This window comes from Periophthalmus magnuspinnatus, chromosome 22 (genome assembly GCF_009829125.3).
Source record: "Periophthalmus magnuspinnatus isolate fPerMag1 chromosome 22, fPerMag1.2.pri, whole genome shotgun sequence".
Classification (NCBI taxonomy): Eukaryota; Metazoa; Chordata; class Actinopteri; order Gobiiformes; family Gobiidae; genus Periophthalmus; species Periophthalmus magnuspinnatus.
In genome coordinates this window covers 4,838,285-4,859,988 of record NC_047147.1, presented here as the reverse complement: position 1 = coordinate 4,859,988, position 21,704 = coordinate 4,838,285, and the positions used below count along the sequence as shown (strand labels likewise).

Sequence of the window (21,704 nt, the reverse complement as noted above, 5' to 3'; positions counted from 1 at the left end):
GGTCTATAACGGGATCATAGCAGGCGTAAACTAAGGCTGATTCAGGTCTTTTAAGTGAGGGCTGAACAAAAGGAGACCAGAAATATAAAAAATAAAACACTCTAGACTAGAACTGCAGCAGACCACTTTTAAACTTTTCTACATGCACCACAACTTGAGAACCAGCTAATATTCACTCATGGTAAATAGTAAAAGGTCATATTTTTATACAGTGGTCTCTTGTTTATCGCAGGGGTTAAAAATAAAAATAACCTAAAAATAATCCGCAATAGGTGAAATCCAGGAAGTATCAGCTTTATTTTTTACGATTATTCTATATGTTTTTTGCTGTAAAAAATCTGCGAGACAGTGAGGGACGACTGTATAGAGATTGTCCACCTTCAAAGCACTTTACATCAAAGAATCATTCACACACACATTCATACACCAATGTACACAGACACTGGGGGTGACGTGATTTGACCGCTCAACCAATGATGTTTATGTTGATAAAAGGGTTCGAACTGCTAACCTTTTGATCAGTGGACAAAACACTCTAACATCTGAGCTACTGCTGGCCCACTATTTTTGCCTAATTAATGCCAGTTTTGCTTCTTTTTAATCTGTGTTCTTTTCTTTTTTCAGGGCGACGTACATCAGGCCCTAATAGTCCTACAAAAAGGTGTGGAGCAGTGTTTTCCAGAGGACCAGGTCCTGACAGACCCGCGCAGTTTACAGACCAAAGGGAAGGCCATGCTGCTGGTGGGACACTTCATGGAGGAGACGGCCAACTTTGAATCCAATGCCATCATGAAAGTTTACAAGGTGCATTCTCCTAGAAACAACACCTGTCTAATAATTCTACTTTAAGGGCTTAAGTTATGGTTTATTTTTTTAAAGGGCCTGCCACCTGCTTGTCTCCATTGAGATATTATAGCTTTAATAGGAATGTTCCACAGTATTGCAGTAAATATATCAATTATCCTTGGAGAAATGTAGGTGAGATCAGGTAAATTTAAGGGTCAGATTTATGAAAAGGCTAATTGTAAGAATGCATGTTTTTCAATATATATATATTTATTTATTTTATACAATAAAGATGCTTGTTATTGAGCTAATGCGAGATAGATAGGTTTAATGCCACACTGTGGAACATCTCCTTTTATTGCCCAAACCTCCACCAGACAAAGTTACATTGTGCACATTTAATTTAATTTAATCAAATCTCCGACAAAATGTTATTATTCCTTCTGTTCTATTTCTATTAAATTAAATTAATGTTTTTGGCTGGTGAACATTTTCCAACTTGTAAATTCATTTGTCTGAGGAAAATCAGAATATTATAATTCAGACATCCTAGCTACCTACTATAGAAATATTTATCATTTTTACTTACATTCAGGATGTGACTAACCTCCTGCCTGAATGGGAAGATGGAAACTTTTACCTGGCCAAATACTACGACAAAGTGATGCCGATGGTGACCGACAACAAGATGGAAAAACAGGGCAACCTCATCAGATATATTGTAACGTACTGTGGAAAGTAAGATGTAATTATGTATTTATTATTTACTTATAGGCTGATAGGCACTGTAAAATGTTTTTATGATGCGAAATGTGTTGTGTTTCAGAGCACTGCAGTACGGAAACCAGTACATTTACCAAGCAATGCCTCGAATGTTATCTCTGTGGCTCGATTTCGGAGCCAAAGTTTGTGAATGTGAAAAAGGTAATGATCATAACAGTTATAATATTTAACATGATACATACAAACAGAATTATATGCATTATAGAACATGTACCTGATTTTTTTTTCCCATTTTGAGCAACATTTGTCTTACCACAGTACAGAATTATTCTATTAAGTGGCTCTTTAGGTCAAAATATATATCTTATGTCATCTGTATGTTTTATTGCTAGTTGTTAGCTTTACCATGACACTAAAACTCTTCTCTGGTCTCTGAAGTTGTGGAAAGTGCTGAATAAATAGGATGCTCTGAATGTATAAGTAAGTAAGGAAATAAGGAAGTAAGGAATAACTTTGAATCACTGCAGACCATTTTAAATAAACTTGTTCTGTAGTTTTACACATTTTAAAGACACTTAAAAACAGTACAGTCTGTCTGGTAGGTGCCATTTTGTCCAGGGGTGGTGGCACGTAACGAAATTATGTTAAAACCAGGTGTAAATCAAAACGGGGGCGTGGAGACGTGGTTAAAAAAAATGATAAAGTAGATTTATTCTTACAAAATAATTTTCAAAAGTGGATACAAATTGAACAACTAGATAATACAAAAAATAGACTGGTCCGTAACACTGTCTAAATACAATGTGTTTTTTCTAAATCAGTATCGAGCGTTGATCCTATTTTTTAGTAATGAGTAATGAGGATATCTTATTAAAATGGATAAAACACTTGTCAATTCGATTGTCAATCGTTTCCTCACAGCTGGACGCGCAGACCGGCAGATGCGTCAGGAAATGTCTAAAATAAACTCTGTGATGAGTGAGATCTGTGAAAACCTGGCCCCGTACCAGTTCCTCTCCGCCTTCTCTCAGCTCATCTCCAGAGTCTGTCACTCCAGCGACGAAGTCTTCGACGTTCTCATGGCAATCGTTGCTAAGGTCTTCCTCGCTTACCCCCAACAGGCGATGTGGCTGATGACGGCTGTGTCTAAGGTCAGTATTTCAGACTGTAACATGGTATAGTCCTGTACTGCTTAAATGAGAAGAAGTTTGGTGAAATTACTATAGTAAAAACAAAAAAATATATAACCTGCAAATTTGTTACATGATTCTATTGGATTTAGTTTAAAATGTATGAAAATATCACATTTGTAAACCTAGCCACTGTTGTTTAGTTGAATAAATTATGAAAACTATTTGACAGTGAAATATTCGCATGTTTTTCATTTGAATACGTTTAAAAAATATATCATAACCAATATAATATACTGCCTCCTCCCCCCATTTAAAGAAGATCTATTGTGTTTATATGTTCTATATTTATTATCTCTGACACCTGTGGATCATTGTTATAATTTGGACATTTAAAATCGCAATATTCATCTAAAACGACTTGTAATAAAAGAAAGAAGTTTGCTGACTTTTGTGTTAGGAAACTGCATCACGGTAAACTTCACCACAACGAACAGTCGTTTAGCTGTCGGCACCACCTGTGGATAGCTGCAGATCACACTAACGAGTACCAAAATGATTACCGGTATGTGACACTGCCAAACTCTACATGTATCATCGATAAAGAAAATTAAATTGAAGAACGAAGTAAATCCGGAATATAGTGTCTTGAAAATAAGCGATTAAAGATTTCTCAAATGTGTACCAATCACTCCCAAAAAACGACTTTGAGAGGGTAAATGAGAAGGGGAAACAGTTATAACATGGTCAAAAGCTCTGAAAAGTCGGTTTTGCACAATAGGGCTCACATTGCAGGATTTTAGTAGTAACACAGATCTTTTATTCTTTGTTGTTTTGTTCCAGTCTTCTTACCCAATGCGCATGAACCGCTGTAACCAGATCTTGAAAAAGGCAGTGTTCCTCAAACAATCGTTGGATAAGTTTATTGGAGATGCAAATAGACTGACGGATAAACTGCTGGAGCTTTGCAACAAACCGGTAAGTGTTTGTTATATAGACTGAATTATTTTGTTTTCCAAGAGGCAAAATGTGTGTGGTCCTATTATTCCAACCCTGCTATCACAGTCCATACTTTTGTTATGTACTTGGGCATAACACTTTGGCTTCATAAGAATGTTCAGTTTGATACTCCATTATTAAAACCTGTACATTATTGTTTCAGTGACTTTTATTCACCTTTCACAAAATGAGCTCAAGTATATCAAATAGTGCTGTCCTGTCCACTTGCATAATAGATTCGGTAATTACCCTGTATTTGTATGCATTTATTTTATTTTTATTTTATTTTAAGGGACTTCTGAGTACACAGTAAAAACATACAACATTTACAATTAATAAAATGCACAGTAAAATGTACATTTAAATATTTACTAAACCTGGATTCAGTTAAAATAATGAAAAACAGTCTGAAAAGATGACAGTATATGACAGTATAGTGTGTTTGAATTCACTTTTCACAATCACAGTTTTAGTTGGTTTATGAGAGTGTTCCATAAATGAGACACATAAAATCTAACATTTTCTCTTTAAAGATGCACTATTTAATTTGTTTTCATGGATATGCTATTGTTTGGCCTGGAAAGTTTCATAGTATAGCTTTAAACATATTTGTCTTGCATTTATTTATTCAATTTTGGGGACATTTCAAATACCTCAAAAACATGCCATCTTACTGTGAAAGGGGTTGCCTCTCCACAAACCTGACCTGTATCTTGGCGTCTCCTACTTGTTGCCATGGAGATAGACAATTTTAATGCAATACTGTTGAACACTCGAGACAAAACAAGAATAAATCTGTAGTGTACCTTCACCCTAAAAAGTTACATAGTGAACCTTGAATATATTTTTGTGCATTCTGTTTCTTTTTTAGGTGGATGGGAACAGCACCACCCTGAGCATCAGCGTTCACTTTAAGCAGCTGAAGCGACTGGTGGAGGAGCCAACGTTCAGCCAGATTCTCATTCCTCTGCAATCTGTGCTCATCCCCACGCTGCCCTCTACTGGCGGAGCAAACCCAAATCACGACGCCTTCCCTGGACACTGGGCTTATCTGGATGGGTTTGAGGACTCGGTAGGGACAGATACTTGCGAATAATAAGGAATAAAAACAGGTTTATAAATGTGTCTGTATAAATAATATTTTTCTTTTTAGGTGGAGATCTTGGCGTCTTTACAGAAGCCTAAGAAGATAAGTTTGAAGGGCTCAGATGGGCGGAGCTATACGATGATGTGTAAACCCAAAGATGACCTCAGGAAAGACTGTCGACTTATGGAGTTCAACTGCCTCATCAACAAGGTGCGTTACATATTTGAACTTAATATATTTGCTCTGTGCGCTTCATTTACAAAAAAAATGCATATACTGATAAAAAATGCATACCGTATTTTCCGCACTCTAAGGCGCACCTAAAAGCCTTTAATTTTCTCAAAAGCCCACAGTGCGCCTTATAATCCGATGCGCCTTATATATGGATCAATATTGGTCAATTATGACACCCGTAGTCTGGAGGCGTCGCCAAAGTAATAGTGGTAATATCCCTTTAAAGACTGAGCACACTATGGGCCAGTATAGCTCACCTAGACCTAGACTTTTATTCTTTTTTGCCATAAAAATCATGTTAAACGAAGTATCAGAATTTACTGCATTTTTTCACACAACTACTATTTTACACATCCATCCATATTTTTTCTTTTACGCATCGAATAAATGAGTGTGAAAATCCCCGCAGCCCCGTGCTCTCATTCGTCACCTTCGAGGGACAACAGAGGCAGATTACCGTAATGACGGTAAAATATTTTGACAGCCCCATGTCTCCGCTTTGAGACGGCGTTTGAATTTACATGAGAGCACGACTGGTTGCGGAGTTTCGCTGCTGGAAAGTCCGCAACCGCAACCCGCTCTATCGGCGACGATAGGATCCGACGCTATAGGGATAATGGGGAGACGGGGAGACAGCGCCGGGCGACATACGCCACAATCTGCCAATGGATCGCGGATGCCTGGGCTGATATATCAGTCTCAACTGTGGTCCGAGCTCACGAAGGGAGGAATTGTCACTGAACTGTTAGACAACAGCAGCGACACGGATAATGGCGATTTTGACGAGACGGAATCGGGCACTTTGAATGAGCTCGACCAACTGTTCAACTCAGACACTGAAGAGGAAGAACTCGACTGATTCGTGAATGAGGAATGAGCTGAAAAAGTGAGGCTTTACGTGTTTCTTTCACGTGTTTACAACTAAACAAGGCTGGGAGATATTGTGAATATGGACATTAACGTTTGAACAACGTTGAGTTATTGTTATTGCTTTGCACTATTTCGAGAGTTACTATATTGTGAATGCATTAACTTGTTTTGTGAGTGAACAAAGTTTTCAGAACGTTTTTTTTATTTTATTTTATTAATAAAGTTTGACTGACTGACTTATCTGACTGTATTGTTGACGTTCCCTTTAGCGCAGCTCCATCTCGTGGATGCGTAACACAACCCCAGCTACTACAGTAGTTTCTATTCTATGCGCCTTATAATGTGGTGCGCCCTATATATAAAATTTGTTTTAAAATAGGCTATTCATTGAAGGTGCGCCTTATATTCCGATGCGCCTTATAGTGCGGAAAATACGGTACTTTTATATTTTGTACACGAACTTTATATTCTACTTTTGTGTATAATTATAATTCCTACATTTTTCTTAGTTGACAAGTGAATTTCTCCACCGTGAGATCTGTAAATTTATTTTATTCCTTCAGTCATTTTCAGAATCAGAAGACTTTTTATTGTCATTGTCAGATTTTAGGCCATACTTGACTTTCCAGCCACATAAATCACTGTATATTCTCATCTTTATTCATGGGCATGTTTTTGAAAGCATTATACAAATAAAGTTGTCATTATTTTTATTCAAAACTGACACATTCACACATGCCCGTTTGTTGAAGTGTCTTGCTCAAGAACGTTACAACTCTATGAACCACCAACCCGTTTATTAGAAAACCACTGCCCTGAGAACTGTCACTCGTCTATGATAAATAATAAAACATGAAATGGGTTGTTTTGTGTTCTCTTTAGTGCCTTCGTAAAGATGCTGAGTCCAGGAGGAGAGAGCTCCACATTCGGACATACGCTGTGATACCCCTGAACGAAGAGTGTGGGATTATCGAATGGGTCAATCACACGGCTGGACTACGCCACATCCTCACCAAACTGTACAAGGAGAGAGGTATGTGAATGAAGCCTGAATGACCATACATTTTGGACTATAAGCCTCTACTTTTTATACAACGGCGCAGCTAATTTATAGATTTTTGCTGCCTAATGGCCACCAGGGGGGCGCTCTCTAGCTGTAAACGCAAAAGTGAAACAGACGTGGGGAAAGATTATGCGCTGAAGAATACACTAGTTTTGATTTTGAACCGTCATTTTGCGCATCATAAACACACTCTCATCATGGAAAACACACGAAGACATGAACAAGATGCAGCTTTTAAGATAAAGGCAATGGATCTGTCAAAGAAGGAAATAGAGCCACTGCACGTAAGTTTAGCATCAAAGAAGGAAATAGAGCCACTGCACGTAAGTTTGGCATCAATGAGCCGATGGTGCGACATTGGAAGCAGCAGTGGGAAGAACTTAGTCAATGTAAAAAGACGACAAAATCTTTCAGAGGAAATAAAAGCAGATGGTCCGTGTTGGTGCAGTTTTATTTTCTAAATTCGCAGGGGTGTTCATCCTGTGTTGATGGTGTGTTGGTGCCGTACTCGATTTTCAGGCAGTTTTTTAAAAGCGTGTCTTAAATTAAAAAAATTCTGTGTAAACATCTAAGTTACAACATGAAAACCTGTAGCTTATAAAACTTTTTCTTTTCAAATTTAGCTGATGTGACTTATGTTCAGGTGTGCTCAATAGTCCAAAATTTATGGTAAACAAAAGTCTACAGGTTACCACACAGAACATAGTTGAATGACTTTGTTTTCTATCATTATTGCATGTTGTTTATTTTGTCCTTCTCCCTCAGAGCCTGAAACAGTCAGATGCCATGAGGGTTCACCAGTTTCTTCTCCTCCTCTTGCGTATTTTTAAAGCACATATTCTGAATGTGTTTATGTCAGTGCTAGAATTGTGTAAAGCCTCAATATGGTACATTCCTGGTGGTGGGCATTAAACTTGTCTATCTCCATGCCACGGCGACAGCAGGATAAGTTACAGATCTGTGGAGAGGCAAGCCCACTCACAGAAAGAATTGATGTTTTTCATATGGATATGTTTTTGTACATATACTGTGTAATTTTCCAAGCAAAGAAATGGCTTCTCCATGGCGACAAGCAGATAACAGACCCCCACTACTAAAGTTGAATCAGTTTACTTGAGTCCATGCTTCCTGTGCTGGATGAAATTTTCTTTGAATTACTGTTACTGTGGTTTATGCAACAGTAACAGTCCATCCATTTTCATCCCCGGATAAGCTGAAGAAAATGGATGCACTGTTACTGTTGCATAATTAACCCTCAAAACCTATGCAAAGTTGTCCAAAGTATTTTTAAAAATGCACACAATAGGACTCAAACTGAACTGCTTTGTATTCTGTGGCTGTCTCTTAGGGATTCACCTGTCGGGCAAAGAGCTCAGGAAACTGCTTCTTCCCAAGACGGCGCCGTTGGAAGAGAAGCTGAGGATTCACAAAGAGGTGCTGTGTGCGAGACATCCTCCTGTGTTTTACGAGTGGTTTCTACGCACCTTCCCTGACCCAACATCATGGTCAGTATTTTATGGCTTGGAATAAAAACATGATCGAATAGATGTTTTATTTGTCCCAGAGGAAATCCAGGTTAGAGCAGAAGCATTAGGCCCAAAATGCTGTTTGCGTCGACTCGCAATAAATACTTTGTAATAAATCTAAAAGGAAATTGTGTAAGACGCAATTATTAAAATGTAAAAATAAACTAGTCTTGGCTGGCCTGAGAGTGCCTTGAGGTCCCCTGGAGGAACTGGAGGAAGTGTCTGGGGTGAGAAAAGTCAAGAAAATGGATGGATAAACTTTATCTGTAAAACAAAAGATGAATCACTTCATTAGTAAAGTGTAAAAGGAGCAAATATTAACCTGTCTATTTTTGACATATTACTGAGCCAGAAGTATAGAACTATAGAGCCAGTTTAACTATAATTTACTTTGAACATGTACTAAAATGAAGATGCAGTTGTGTGTTTTGAGATTACTAACTACTTTAAGCTATTACCATAAAAACTAAAGTAATGTTTTGTGTTTTTTTTGTATTTATTTGCTATAGAGAGTAAACAGGATCCCATGGACAGAATGTAGTACTTGAACAAAGCCCTTTACAGTCGCCTCATGAGATTGTTTGGGATTTTGAGTGACGTTTAACAACATACAATTTTAATGATTATGATTCATTTACTAGTCATCAAACCGCGTCATCATTCCAAACCCACAGTACAGTACAAAATACTCCATGTACATTAAAGTCAGTAAAGCGTTTGCTTTATTTCTCAGGTACAGTAGCCGCTCTGCTTACTGCCGCTCCACTGCTGTCATGTCGATGGTGGGTTACATCCTGGGTTTAGGGGATCGTCACGGTGAAAACATCCTCTTTGACTCTTTCACCGGAGAATGTGTCCATGTGGATTTCAACTGCCTCTTCAATAAGGTTTTATAACTATAGAGAATTATTAATATTTTTAGAACCATTCTAATATTATCTAATATAATTTAATTTATTCTAATAGTTTTAATAAATTGATTCATTATACTGACATAGCTATTTAATTATGTTTAATTTAAATCAATTTATATGTTTCCTTGTATCTCCATTAGGGGGAGACATTTGACGTGCCAGAAGTGGTTCCATTTCGTTTGACCCAAAACATGGTTCATGCGATGGGACCCATGGGGACTGAGGGGCTCTTCAGACAGGCCTGTGAGGTCACCCTGAGGCTGATGCGGGACCAAAGAGAGCCACTGATGAGGTCTGCACCAGAGGAGAAAGATTTAAAAAATATTTTAAAATACAGTTTTAATGTTTGAAAAATAAATACCTTATAGACACATTTCATAATTTTACATGTACTGTACATGGATAGAAAATGTGTTTTAATGACAAATATTGTTTTTGTGTCAGTGTGTTGAAGACATTCCTTCATGATCCACTGGTTGAATGGAGCAAAGCCAAAGGACTTTCCAAAACTCAAGCCAATGAGACAGGAGAGATTGTGAATGAAAAGGTAAACGCATCTTTTTAAATGCATATTTTTATTATTATTACAATATAGGCTAATCCTACATCCAGCTAATATGCATTACAATAAAATTAAGGACCTAAAAATGTACTTTCTTTACAAAAACGTGTTCAAAATATTCTCAAAATGTTCACAAAAAGTAAAATTCACGTCAAGATGTGCATGTAGTCCTAATGTAGCCTTATTTGGGTCCTGGTTTGTATGTTCTATTAAGCTACCGGCATTACAATGTAAATCATGGCTCTTAAATATCACATTCTTTCTGAAGTAGTCCTGACTAACCACATATGTCTCGTTTTCCATCAGGCCAAAACCCACGTGTGTGAAATAAAGCAGCGTCTGCAGGGAGTGATAAAAAGCAGGAATAAAGTCCTGGGTTTGCCTCTGTCCATTGAAGGCCACGTGCACTACCTCATTCAGGAAGCCACAGACGATAAAATGCTGTGTCAGATGTACCTGGGCTGGGGACCGTATCTCTGAACGCACATGTGGTGAGAGAACAGGTGTTTTTCAGTGACATCCTGTTTTCAAATATGGACTCAAAACTTACAAATAGAGAATTATGTTTGAAAAGTTAAAGAAAAAGAAGAATTTGCACTTAAGCCTGTTTGGCAAAACGTTTGTCATTGTTTTGTCATTTTAAATGTTTTATCCATTTGTTTTCTAGAAGCACTTTGCCACCATGTTCACTTGCAATAAACACTTGAATTTATTAGAATTCTTTTTATTGCAGAGTTTATTTGTAAGATAACATCAAAATATTGTTCATCACAACATTTATTTTATTCCAGGTGTTTTTATTGCTCAAAATACCTAGAAAAACATGCATTCTTACTGTGACCGAGGCTGCCTCCCCACAGATCTGACCTGTAATTTGGCCTGTTGCCTTGCTTCAATGGAGACAAGCGGGTGGTGGACCCCTCCATCAGGAAAGATACACAGTGTACCTTTAAGCAATACATATAAAACAAGTGTAATATATGTAATAGAATAAAATTGGGTTATGTCGATGGTAGAAGCAAACAAATAATAGTTAAATATGCTAATACCGTAGTTTTTCAAATTTTTCATGTCATATCCATTCGTTTTATATTTTCAATTTATTGTATCTATTATTAGTGCAACTTAACTCACAGTAGCAGCCAGCCGCTCTGTCAGATGGTAGCTTTAATCCTATGCCTCTTGCTTCGCTTAAGAGCAATGGGCCAATCCACTCACCTCTCATAAACACTGGCACAGATTACAAGCCAAGTGTGAGCCTGAAAGCAAGCAGCTTCTAGACGCTCCTGCCAGAATAGTATATTTCATTTTTATTTCTTCGGTACTTATGTGGAGCTAGGCTTTGATTATGCAGAAATGAGTGCAGATATACAGCAGATCACTGTGTTTGTCATCATTACTGTCCTCCTTTTCGTCAATGCCTGGCTGCTTCTTCCACTTGCCTTCGGATAGGAGGTAGGATGGCTGCTCCATTTTAAAAATGGCACCATGGCAGTATTATAGCATAACAAATCAGAGGATATTTGGGAATTATTTGGCATGAGCTCTATAAATTGTTGCTTCTTGGAATTTGTACAAGCTTTTAATGACTGGTAAATGCAAAGTTGATCATTTTAATTGAATATCATAATCTAAAGAAGTCCAAAGTACATTTATATATTTTATTGCCTTGGACGTTATATATAAACCATAACCAGGGTGTGTATTTGCAAAGATGGTTAATTTACCCATATGCACCGCTTGTTCCATCCAGTCAGCCTTTACTTAGCAGGTTGCTAGCTTATCCATGTAGCTAATGTTTGTAGCACCACATGGGGAAATGACATGAATGAATTAAAATATAGTCTCCCTTCTTAACTGAAACAATAACAAGCTAAAAGCAAAAAAGTACAGAAAGGATAGTGTTAAATGGGTAAATATAGAAAACGACAACAGCATGTGGATATTTTTAGCTAAAATCCACTGACAGTAAACAGGCTTGACTCAGTCTGGAGGACGCGCGAGGGGCGAGCCGTAACCTAGCAACCAACAACCCCGAGATTTAAGATAATTAAGCTTAAGAAAAAACTTTACAGTGAATACATGAAATACATCAGGAATTAAAATGGCAACTATGCGCTGAATAAAACTTGTAAATATCAGGCTATGGTAGATGTTTTAAAGACACTCATTTAAATACGGTCAAAGCTATGGCGACGTTGTTAGCCGCTAGCTGACGTTAGCTGCTTGTTTGACGTTAGCCGCTAGTTAGCCGCTAGCCGCTAGCTGACGTTAGCCGCCTGGAGGTAAACACAGAGGAGCGGTCAGTGCTGGTGAGCGCGTCTGAGGAGAGGACAGCGCACCCCGGACAGACAGCTCTTGACCTTGGGGGAGGCTGCCATGGATCTAACGCGACTGGCTGTGGACGCTGGGCAATTTATTAACCGAGCCGTTCAGGTAAATCATGATTATGTGCCATCATGCCATAGTGTTATATTATTATTAGCGTACTGTTTATTGCAGCCATAACAGTTTGGAAACAGAATCGACCATGGATCAGACAAGTCAATGAGGGATGTCAACACAATGTAGACTATGTGCTGCCATAAATAATTCTGTTTTACTATTTTACTACAGTTATTTTGTGCAGGTCCTGATAAAACTGGATTGCCAACATCCTGAAACATATGTACAATTTTAAACACACATGCGTGGTCACGTGTCAGTGCACATTTTCATTGTTTTAGGGAATTATATCTAATTTATGCCTGTCTTTTGAATAAAATAGGACAGATTAATTGACAGTGTGTTTTGGATTTATCTTTTTTGTTTGGACAATCATGGGATTAATAAACTGCCTCAGTCAATCCCTTTATTATAGGTTATTTCTATATTTTCTAACAATCAATCCTTCAATCTATTATTAATTCTGATGTGACTCTTAGAACTTTGTCCACCGTCATAATGTTAAAAAGTCTCCACTTTCTGATTGTGTATTCTCCTTCAGTACACAGGGGAAACCTTTGGCGCAGCAGAGAAGACTGAATTGGAGCCAGATATAGAACGACTTCTGGCCAAGGCTGATGCCACCAAGACTTGTACCGATCAAATCATCAGCCAGACAGAGGCTCTGCTACAGCCAAACCCTGGTGAGATAACGTTTTATTTAGTAGTGGGAGTGTACTAATATTGCAGATTACATGATAGCAAAATATCAGATCGTGTTATATGATGGACTTTTGGTGGGGTTTTCGGTGAACTTCTAAGTGTTTATTATTAAGTCCTATCTATCTGTCAAAATCTGACTAATATTAATAATTGCTTTGTAGCAACCTTATCTGTTAAATCGCTATTATGTAATCAAAACATTTGTACAATGTGTTAAGTTCAGTTGAATGAGTATAAATAAACAACCTTGCTCTTTCATGGGGAATAACTTGTGTTTCAACAAAAGCTATTATAGTGAATGGCTCTGCTTCATTATCTTTCTTCACTAATGTTACACTAGATACTCATTTGAGCAGGTATCAATACTAAAAAAGTCACATTCCCAGGACATAAATGAATCTTTCCTGAATAGCTTTAGAATGACCTTGGGTTGAGAAGAAGTATAAGACACATAGACTAGTATACGCCCATGGACCACTATGAAACCTGCCTGGAGAACTGAGGGATTACACAGATATAAGGTCACATGGTAATACAAAAGAAAGTACTTTGATTTAATGTTGGAAATGGCATTCTATTCTAAAGCGTGTTTTTATTATCTTCGTGGCATTGGAGTATCGGGACAGCACTACACTTTAATACTCCTGTTAAGATGAATGAGACTGGTCATTTTTCAACTTGAATCCAGTTACCCCAGCCAATAGAATTAAAAGTGGACATGGTCTGCTATTTATCAAATAAGTGAACCATGTAGCTGCCAGAGATAATACTCTTTTACTGTGTGACGTTGCCGGCTTCAGGGTGAGTGTGCTCTTATGCCATAAACAAAGGCAACTGGCTGCAATTTCAAGCAGACAAGAGGTCAGCTATGTTTAAGTGGGTTTAAAATGCCATACTTTTCTTTTGACATTTTGTTTAGTCATTGGTAATTTTCAGACTCAATGCTGAATTCCTAGGAATCAGTGTACAAAAACATAACAAAACATAACATTTATTCCAACATTGTAGTTCATTCATTCATCTGATGACCAAGACAATGGCTGTATTATTAGAAAGTATGTTAACTATTACACAAATGGTTTTTTTTACAAGTACACAGATATTTATGTAGAAAACGTAAACAAATGACTATCTCTAAATGGGTTTAAATAGTTTATCAATTTAAACACTTTACACAAATTACAGCCTATAACACATTATTTTAGTGTCACCGGAAAGGTCCTTGTACTGTATATATTCATATTTATCCTATAGTAACTGATTTTCCCATTCAATAGATATACATATTTTGTTTTAAATTGTTAATCTTCATGGTAACGGTCCTAATTTCTCATTATTATGAATCCCAGCTGCTCGTTTGGAGGACCGGCTATATGAGCATCTCGAGTGGCGCCCTCCCCCTCGGCCCCGTAGCCTGGAGGTCCTGGGAGAGATCATGACCAGTGCAGGGCTTGAACTGGGCTCCAACACGCCGTATGGTGAGTTTAGATAATAATTTACTACAGGTACCACCCAGAGTAATGCTAATTTGTTGTAAATGGTTAAATTTGTGAATCCAATTTGACAAATTGAAAGATTTTTGAATATGAGTTGTCTTCTCTCTGTGTGTCTCCACTATACAAACTTTTTCAGGAAGTTTTACATGTCCAACCATTTCAGTATATACAAATATACACATTTATTTACACTGTCCCATATTCTATTGTTTTTGGTTGGAAAATTGTCTGTAACTTAACATTTTGTAAATTCAGTAATGTAATTCTGAAAATGTATAACCTTAGCTCTACCTCTTTCCTCTAACTCCCCTGTTTTATTTTTGCTACAGGTTCTGCTTTGGTCAAATTTGGGGAGACACAAAAACAGTTGGGTGAAGCAGAGAGGAAGTTTGCACATAGTACCAACATCCACTTTATAATTCCACTGAGAAGTTTCACTGAGGGGGAATACAGAACCTTACAGGTAACACTTGTTATTACTAGTTCTAAAGTTCAGTACTTTCCAAATGTACATAATTTCTTTTTATTTGGTTTAAAAAAAGACATACAGTGCTTTTTCAGGCAGAGTTTAATTTATGTGGATCATGATTTTAGATTTAGTTAATGGTAAACTGCATTATAGATCTAAAGTAGCTGATTTATACAAACATGTTTATTGACTTCCTGTTCAAAACTGCAGAACTTGTCCTGCACCCCTTCATAGTGGCATTTCACCGTAGCAGCACATTTCAATTTACTTTTCTGTTACTGAAAAATGACTCGGCAACATTTTTGATCCCTACATGTGAGTTTTTTGGGTTTTTTTGAACAACTACAAGTAAGTACAGAGAAGAGGGAGGATAGGGAATTAAGTGAAAACTGCAAATTTCTGAGCACTCAAATCTCAGATCCAGGACAGTACAGGATAACTTAAACACACATGGATCAATTGGAATTTAATTTTGCATAAACGACTGATGAGGGAACATCATTATAACATGGTTAAAAACTAATAAAAGTCAATGTTACATAATATGTTCTCTTTAACAGGATGAACGCAGGACTTTAACAAATAAGCGTCTGGACTTGGACATTGCAAAGACGAGGCTGAGGAAAGCCCACGAGGCCGACAGGGAGGCCAGAGTAAGTCAAATATATACGGTAAACTGACTTACATGACACATAGTTTAAAGTGTATTTGTTATAACAAGACTTTGGCCTATATGAATGTATTAAACACTATTCAGATCAGATCTGTATCATGTGTGTTAAATCCACTGACTCGACTTTTTTCACAGAACCTCAATTCAAACCCTCTGGATGAAGATTACTTGGCTCATGTTTCATATATGTTCAGCTTCATTCGAGTGAAATGGCTAAAGGTCGGTACAGTTCAAGTATAAGCAGCGGTGGATGAAGTACTCAGTTTTCTTATTTAAGTAAAAGTATCACATGAGAAAATCTACTTACTAAGTAAAAGTATTTAAGTAGTAAAAATGTACTTGAACAGCAAAAAGTATTTCACATAAATGTTGATAAAGTGTTATTAATTTGTTAAATGTAGTGATATTGATTCAAAATTATACATATTTTGGTCAACAATAGCAATATGGATCAATTTGTTATAAATTTTGTGCACCAGTATTTATTTTTGTTTTGCTCAAAGCCGTATCTTGAACTTGAAATTTTAGTCAGGATGTTACTACAAACATGGTCAAAATAACCCCTCAAATCATATGAAAAGTACCGGTACTAAAAAATGTAGCGGAGTAGAAAGTAAAGATACTGCTCTCAAATGTACTGAAGTAAAAGTAAAAAGTATCCACTGTAAATTGTACTTAAGTAAAGTACAGATACCTAAAATTTCTACTCAAGTACAGTACTTTACTACTTGTACTTCGTTACTACCTTCCACCACTGAGTTTAAGTTCACACATTACTCAGCACATTTTTATTACAATATTTGCTTTTGTTAATTGTCTCCTCTTGATTTTTAATTTAGATCTGGGCTCAGGAAATCTCACAAGTAAGTAAATATTACATAATAACACATTCTGTCTAATGAGCTAAACTGGTTTGTGCAGAGTCAGCAGCTGTAATACAAAAACTCATTTTGTTAATAGATAATGGACCCAAAAGTGTGTCTTATGGAGAAAATGATGTTTATGCAAATTAAAAGCTGGAACACTGCTGGTAATATTGCAAGAGATAAAATAATAATTCTGCTACTGGCTGGTGTAATATTCGGCAGTCAGAATGTTCAGAATTATTCAAAAGGAGAATACACAGATTAGTTTAACCTGCTCATTTGCGTTTCTGACCAAGCACTTTATTTTTAGTAAGTTTGGGACATGATCTCATGCCACAAGATCTTACAAGTTTAAAATACCACACGATTACATTATTGGGGATTGAAGGGTGCATTAAACATAATATGGTGTTCAACATGACTGGTAAAAATATAAAATTAACAGCAAATAGATGGAAAAATAGTTAATTAATTCTTTTTGGTGACAATTATGAAATTAAAGTATTTTTCTTATGGGATTTGAGGCACCATATTGCATATTAACAATAGTAATTTTATAATCTTGACAGCCTTTTATTGAAAATGTGAATGTGAAAATGGAATTATATGAACAAAGAGTTAACTGATTTTTGTATAAATTATGGGATTATCATGGGATTTGAGTTTGGTCATAATAATTTTACCATCCCTGTCTATTAAACGCTATGGAGCCCTTGAATGTTTTGATACTATTATTTCATTGTTTGATTTTCTAACTTTCTGTTGGTTAAATCAATAAGTTTGTGAAGCCCTGCGAGGCGACTGCTGACGTCATTTTAGACTATACAATTAATTAATTCAATTGTAATGTTGTAATTGTGTGTGTGTGTGTGTGTGCATGCAGGCAGAGATGGAGCTGAGGATCTGCCAGAGTCTGTTCGATCGACAGTCGGAGATCACAAAGAGGCTCCTGACGGGGCTGGATGACACACATGTGAGTATTAAAGGGCCCATATTACAGTATTATCTGATCTGTGTTATAATGTTTCCTCATCACAAACAGACCTGGAGTTGTGTTTTGTTTCATTCACACATGTTTAACACACAAACCCTGCAGATTTAGGCTGAGTTCTTCTCTCAAACTGAAAACACTCTGTTCCACCTTGTGATGTCATCATGTGATAATACAGGAAGTGCTCCACTGTGTTTTTAAACTCCACACACCTTCTATAGAATCATTTGGATAATTTCAAGATTGGAAAATCCAATCTCCAGCCAAATTGTAATTAGACTGTTAGATCAGACCTACAAACACTTTAAGACAGAAACTTGTTCACCCAAAGGACAAAACCACGAGCCACAAACAAAGTAATGTACCGGTAGTCTACTTCACTACACTAGAGTGTAGTCACGCATGTCATTCACACATGTTTAACATACAATCACTATAGTGTAGTGAAGAGTGCAGTGAGTGTTACATTGGAGAAAAAAACAACAGCCACTCAAGAGAATGTACGAAATGTACCAACACTGTCACTAGAGCTCCTGTGGACCAACACTGGTGTGAGAGCTGCACTGGACTCCAGTCCATTTCAAAGACACTAACCACTCCTTTGAAGATAGTGAGGTTCAGCTCTGAGCCAGAGAAAAGAAATGGTTTGAGAGAGGAGTTAAAGAAGCTATTCCTTGAACAGGAATTGGGGCCTTAGACCTCACCTGTCCCCATCTATAACTTCATCCTCAGACCCAAAGCAAACAAAAGAATCAAAGAGAATAAAGGAAACAAAGAAAACAATAGACGTAGCCAGGGCCATTAAGGTTGAATGTAGGCCCGTTAGGCTGAAACTGTAAACAATAGCTGTTTATAGTTTCAGTGTAGCTATTTCCTCCCAAATAGATATCCACCCACAATCTGACCAGAAATGAAGAATGATGAGCAGCAAAACGTCTTTTCTCCTACAACTTTTTGTCCAGTTGACAGATTTAACTTTGTCTTTTACTGTTAGATCAGAGAATCTCCCTAAACTGCAGTATTTGTTTGCAGTGGTCAGTGTCTAGCCAGAGTGTTTCAAGGAAGTGAAAGTGACTAGCTCATGTTTTGACTGTGTGTATACACATCTTTTATATTTTTGATGCGCTTCATATTTTATTCATATTTTGTCTACAGACGAACCACATGCAAAGCCTGAATGAATTTGTGGAGGCTCAAACATGTTACTTCGACGAGTGTAACCAACTTTCCCAAGAGCTGCAAAAACAACTGGAAAGGTATGCACACTGTAATTATAACAGTCCAATAATTGCAACCAAATGTCCATGTAAATGTCTATTGGAGCCACAAGTCACAGTTTAATTCGCACCTAATTTGTTTCAATATTACTTTTCTTATTTTTGTATTATTTAGCTCAGCGATTTATTTCCCAACGCAATCAGGACAATATGAAATGAAATCTAAACTCATTTTCTTTTCATCGCAGTATCCCCGCTGTATTATGCTCTAACAATTGGCAGTCTGCAATTACCAATGGAGTTAAACAGACATCAACAGACAATATTATTTTGGATGAGCTTAGAGGGTCGAACCAGGACAATCCCATAGTCCTCCATCGGATCCCGGATTTCGACCAGGACTCTTGGACTGAACCCAAAAAGTTGCGACATAACGGGACAGATCCTCTTAGCCAATCAAATACTAACTTCAATAATAACAACCCAGCTACGACAGAAAGTCAAGCTAGCACCCACTGGCTAGCATCCAACTCTCAAGTAACCAATGGCAACAGTGCATCGAATTTAAAACCAAAAAGGCATTTCTCACTTCTGCAAAGAACAGATACGACAACTGTAAGCGATGAACCGAGCGATGATTCGGAAACCAATGACGAAGGCGGCGGCGTTACTTCTCCTGCATTAAATGACAATATAGCGGAGACGCCAAACGGTACTGAAGCTAATTCAATTGTTGCCAATGGAGATGACGAGGAAGCGCAAACGCCAAACAGTGAAGAAGACACCAAGGAGTCCTAACGAGTTTGTGGTTGTGTTCATGTGATCTCATAATCCTCAAGAGTTTGTCCAAGGAAGGATCGTTGCCATAGTAAATAATCAAAATATCGTAGCCTTTGAACGGGTAAATGTCCTTCAAGTCAGGAAGTAGTGATGTCACTGAAACCCTGGAATATTTGACAATTGAGGTGGAGGGCAGCTAACATTTTTGTGGTAGAATTTGCCTTTTAACTTTTGTATTTGCTGATGTTTTGTCCTGGTTTTTGGTTAACATCTCTGTGATTACCAGGAAACAAAATCTGGCATAACTTCAATGCCTTTTCTGTTTGCAAAAATAAATAAAGGTGAAGTAATTTTATAGCATAACATCATAAAGTAGCTATATCAAGCTTCAAGATTATTATGACAGCTTTGTATACCCAATCTGTCACAAAATGAGTAAGGTTCAGTGCATTTTGATATTCTGTTTGGATATTACTTCAAAAACAGTGACTCAACCCCTGCCCTCCATCTGAAATTCCTGAAACGTATACACAACTTAACTTATGCCATAAAAAAATCATGTTTGTATTTGTCTACACAGTGCAGTAGGGACTTCTTATTAGCCTTTTAGCATCTTAAACCAAGAGGAACAAACTTTAGCATAGCGGTCAGTCATAACTGTGCGGTTTAATTAATCCCAACAGGAGATTAATGTGAAGTGGAAGTGTTTCAATAGTGCCAGTCTTTAGCCATATCAATATATAATTCATATTGTTTCAAATGTGCTCTGCCTCAGGTTGTTTATAATGTAGCAGTCAAATAACTAAAAGACACTGACTTTATTGTGCCATTTAATAAGCTGTGTGCTGTAAGTATTGTCATCTGTGTTGTAAGTCTTGTGGGTTAAAAACTAGAGCCCATTAATTTGACTGTTGAACATTTTAGTTGAGGGATAAGTAAATATTTTTAAGGGATTTCATGGGGTGATAATTTGACACATACTTGCTTGTTTGTTGATGTTTTTGGAGCCACTGAAAACAACTTTATACTAACTAGCTACTTGAATTATGTAACGTTTAACTATTTTCTTATTATATTTCTATTTATGTAATTACTTGGCACCTTGATGAGGTTTTCAGTTATACCACATGCAAATTATCTGCTCCATTCGTTGATATAATGTTTGATTTGAAGATTAAATATAATTACTTTATCAATCAATTAAAGGACCCATATTACGCCATTTTCTGATCTGTTATAATGTTGTTTCCTCATCACAAACAGACCTGAAGTTGTGTTTTGTTTCATTCACACAGAAACAGCAGAGACAGCAGAAAACACTCTGTTCCACCTTGTGATGTCATGTGGTAATACAGGTGCTCCACTGTGTTTTTAAACTCCATATGCCTTCACTTGAATCATTTGGATGATTTCAGACATGGAATTATCAATCTGTACTGAACAAAAAGGGAAAAATGAGCTGTTAACTTGACAACTACCTTTAGATGACATCACAAGGTGGAACAGAGCATTTTGAGCTTTGAAGATGTAGACAGACTAATAAAGTGTTACAGTACAGAAACAAAACACAACTTCAGATGTTTTTTAAGGAATTAACAGCATTATAACTTGGCATAAAGCTCACAAGAGTTATTTTATTACAGCTTCACGATCAGGTTTTAATTTTGAATCATTCCAGTTGGGGACTAATCTAGATTTTATAGTGCTATCTTATTACATAACACAAAGCGATCCTCTGAATTAGCTCACTTACTTGTTAATACCGTACAGTGTTAGTCTAGTCTTGTACCTGACACGTTTACAGTTTACCCATGATGCACTAGCACTCTTTAAATTAGGTGTAGGTGAAATGCTGGCCCGTGTTGCTCAGCGCTGAGGTCATTCTGTCCTCATTCCAGACACACTAGCACCTGTGTCCTGCCATGAGGCGACAGGCTAGGTGACAGCTAACACAGCAATAACACGTACAGGAAATCTCACTGTCAGTAGCATGGGTGGGTCGCTCAACACATTAAAATTATCCTCCCTTTGGTGAAACTTTCCAGGTTGCTTATTTTGTAATTGAATCCGCAGGCATAGTGCTAATCTACCGATGTCGTCAGGTCTAATATGTTTTTCTTCTAGTCACTGCACATGTTAAGTGTACATGTATTAAACCGTATGTCGAAGCT

General features: G+C 37.1%; 2 protein-coding genes across 3 annotated transcripts in view; both read left to right on the top strand.

Annotated features, from left to right (window-relative positions):
- Positions 1–10,573, top strand: part of atr (ATR serine/threonine kinase) — a 35,346-nt gene extending 24,773 nt beyond the window's left edge. The window contains exons 36-48 of the mRNA XM_033988169.2: positions 625–804; positions 1,382–1,524; positions 1,613–1,710; positions 2,431–2,660; positions 3,483–3,617; positions 4,510–4,710; positions 4,792–4,935; positions 6,712–6,862; positions 8,241–8,397; positions 9,152–9,305; positions 9,473–9,624; positions 9,777–9,879; positions 10,201–10,573. Of these exons, the coding sequence (XP_033844060.1) occupies positions 625–804; positions 1,382–1,524; positions 1,613–1,710; positions 2,431–2,660; positions 3,483–3,617; positions 4,510–4,710; positions 4,792–4,935; positions 6,712–6,862; positions 8,241–8,397; positions 9,152–9,305; positions 9,473–9,624; positions 9,777–9,879; positions 10,201–10,374 (2,022 nt within the window). The 3' untranslated portion in view covers positions 10,375–10,573. The remainder of the gene's footprint in view (positions 1–624; positions 805–1,381; positions 1,525–1,612; positions 1,711–2,430; positions 2,661–3,482; positions 3,618–4,509; positions 4,711–4,791; positions 4,936–6,711; positions 6,863–8,240; positions 8,398–9,151; positions 9,306–9,472; positions 9,625–9,776; positions 9,880–10,200) is intronic.
- A 603-nt stretch (positions 10,574–11,176) lies between these two features.
- Positions 11,177–21,704, top strand: LOC117390850 (endophilin-B1-like). Of its 2 annotated transcripts, XM_033988657.2 has the most exons (10): positions 12,175–12,330; positions 12,881–13,022; positions 14,391–14,519; positions 14,867–15,000; positions 15,567–15,659; positions 15,815–15,898; positions 16,519–16,542; positions 17,429–17,518; positions 18,692–18,792; positions 19,002–19,594. In XM_033988657.2, exons 1-10 carry the CDS (start codon positions 12,274–12,276, stop codon positions 19,549–19,551), a joined length of 1,404 nt encoding a protein of 467 aa, XP_033844548.1. In that variant the 5' UTR covers positions 12,175–12,273; the 3' UTR covers positions 19,552–19,594. The 2 variants fall into 2 exon arrangements, with proteins under 2 accessions (XP_055087018.1, XP_033844548.1); XM_055231043.1 differs by lacking the exon at positions 16,519–16,542 and having other exon boundaries at positions 11,177–12,330; positions 15,815–15,913; positions 19,002–21,704.

Excerpts from the sequence above, each read along its gene's own strand:
- LOC117390850 (XM_033988657.2), top strand. The coding sequence starts at position 12,274 with ATGGATCTAACGCGACTGGCTGTGGACGCTGGGCAATTTATTAACCGA. Across the intron at positions 14,520-14,866 it reads GGGCTCCAACACGCCGTATG|GTTCTGCTTTGGTCAAATTT; the intron begins GTGAGTTTAGAT and ends TTTTTGCTACAG. Across the intron at positions 15,899-16,518 it reads TTCGAGTGAAATGGCTAAAG|ATCTGGGCTCAGGAAATCTC; the intron begins GTCGGTACAGTT and ends TTTTTAATTTAG.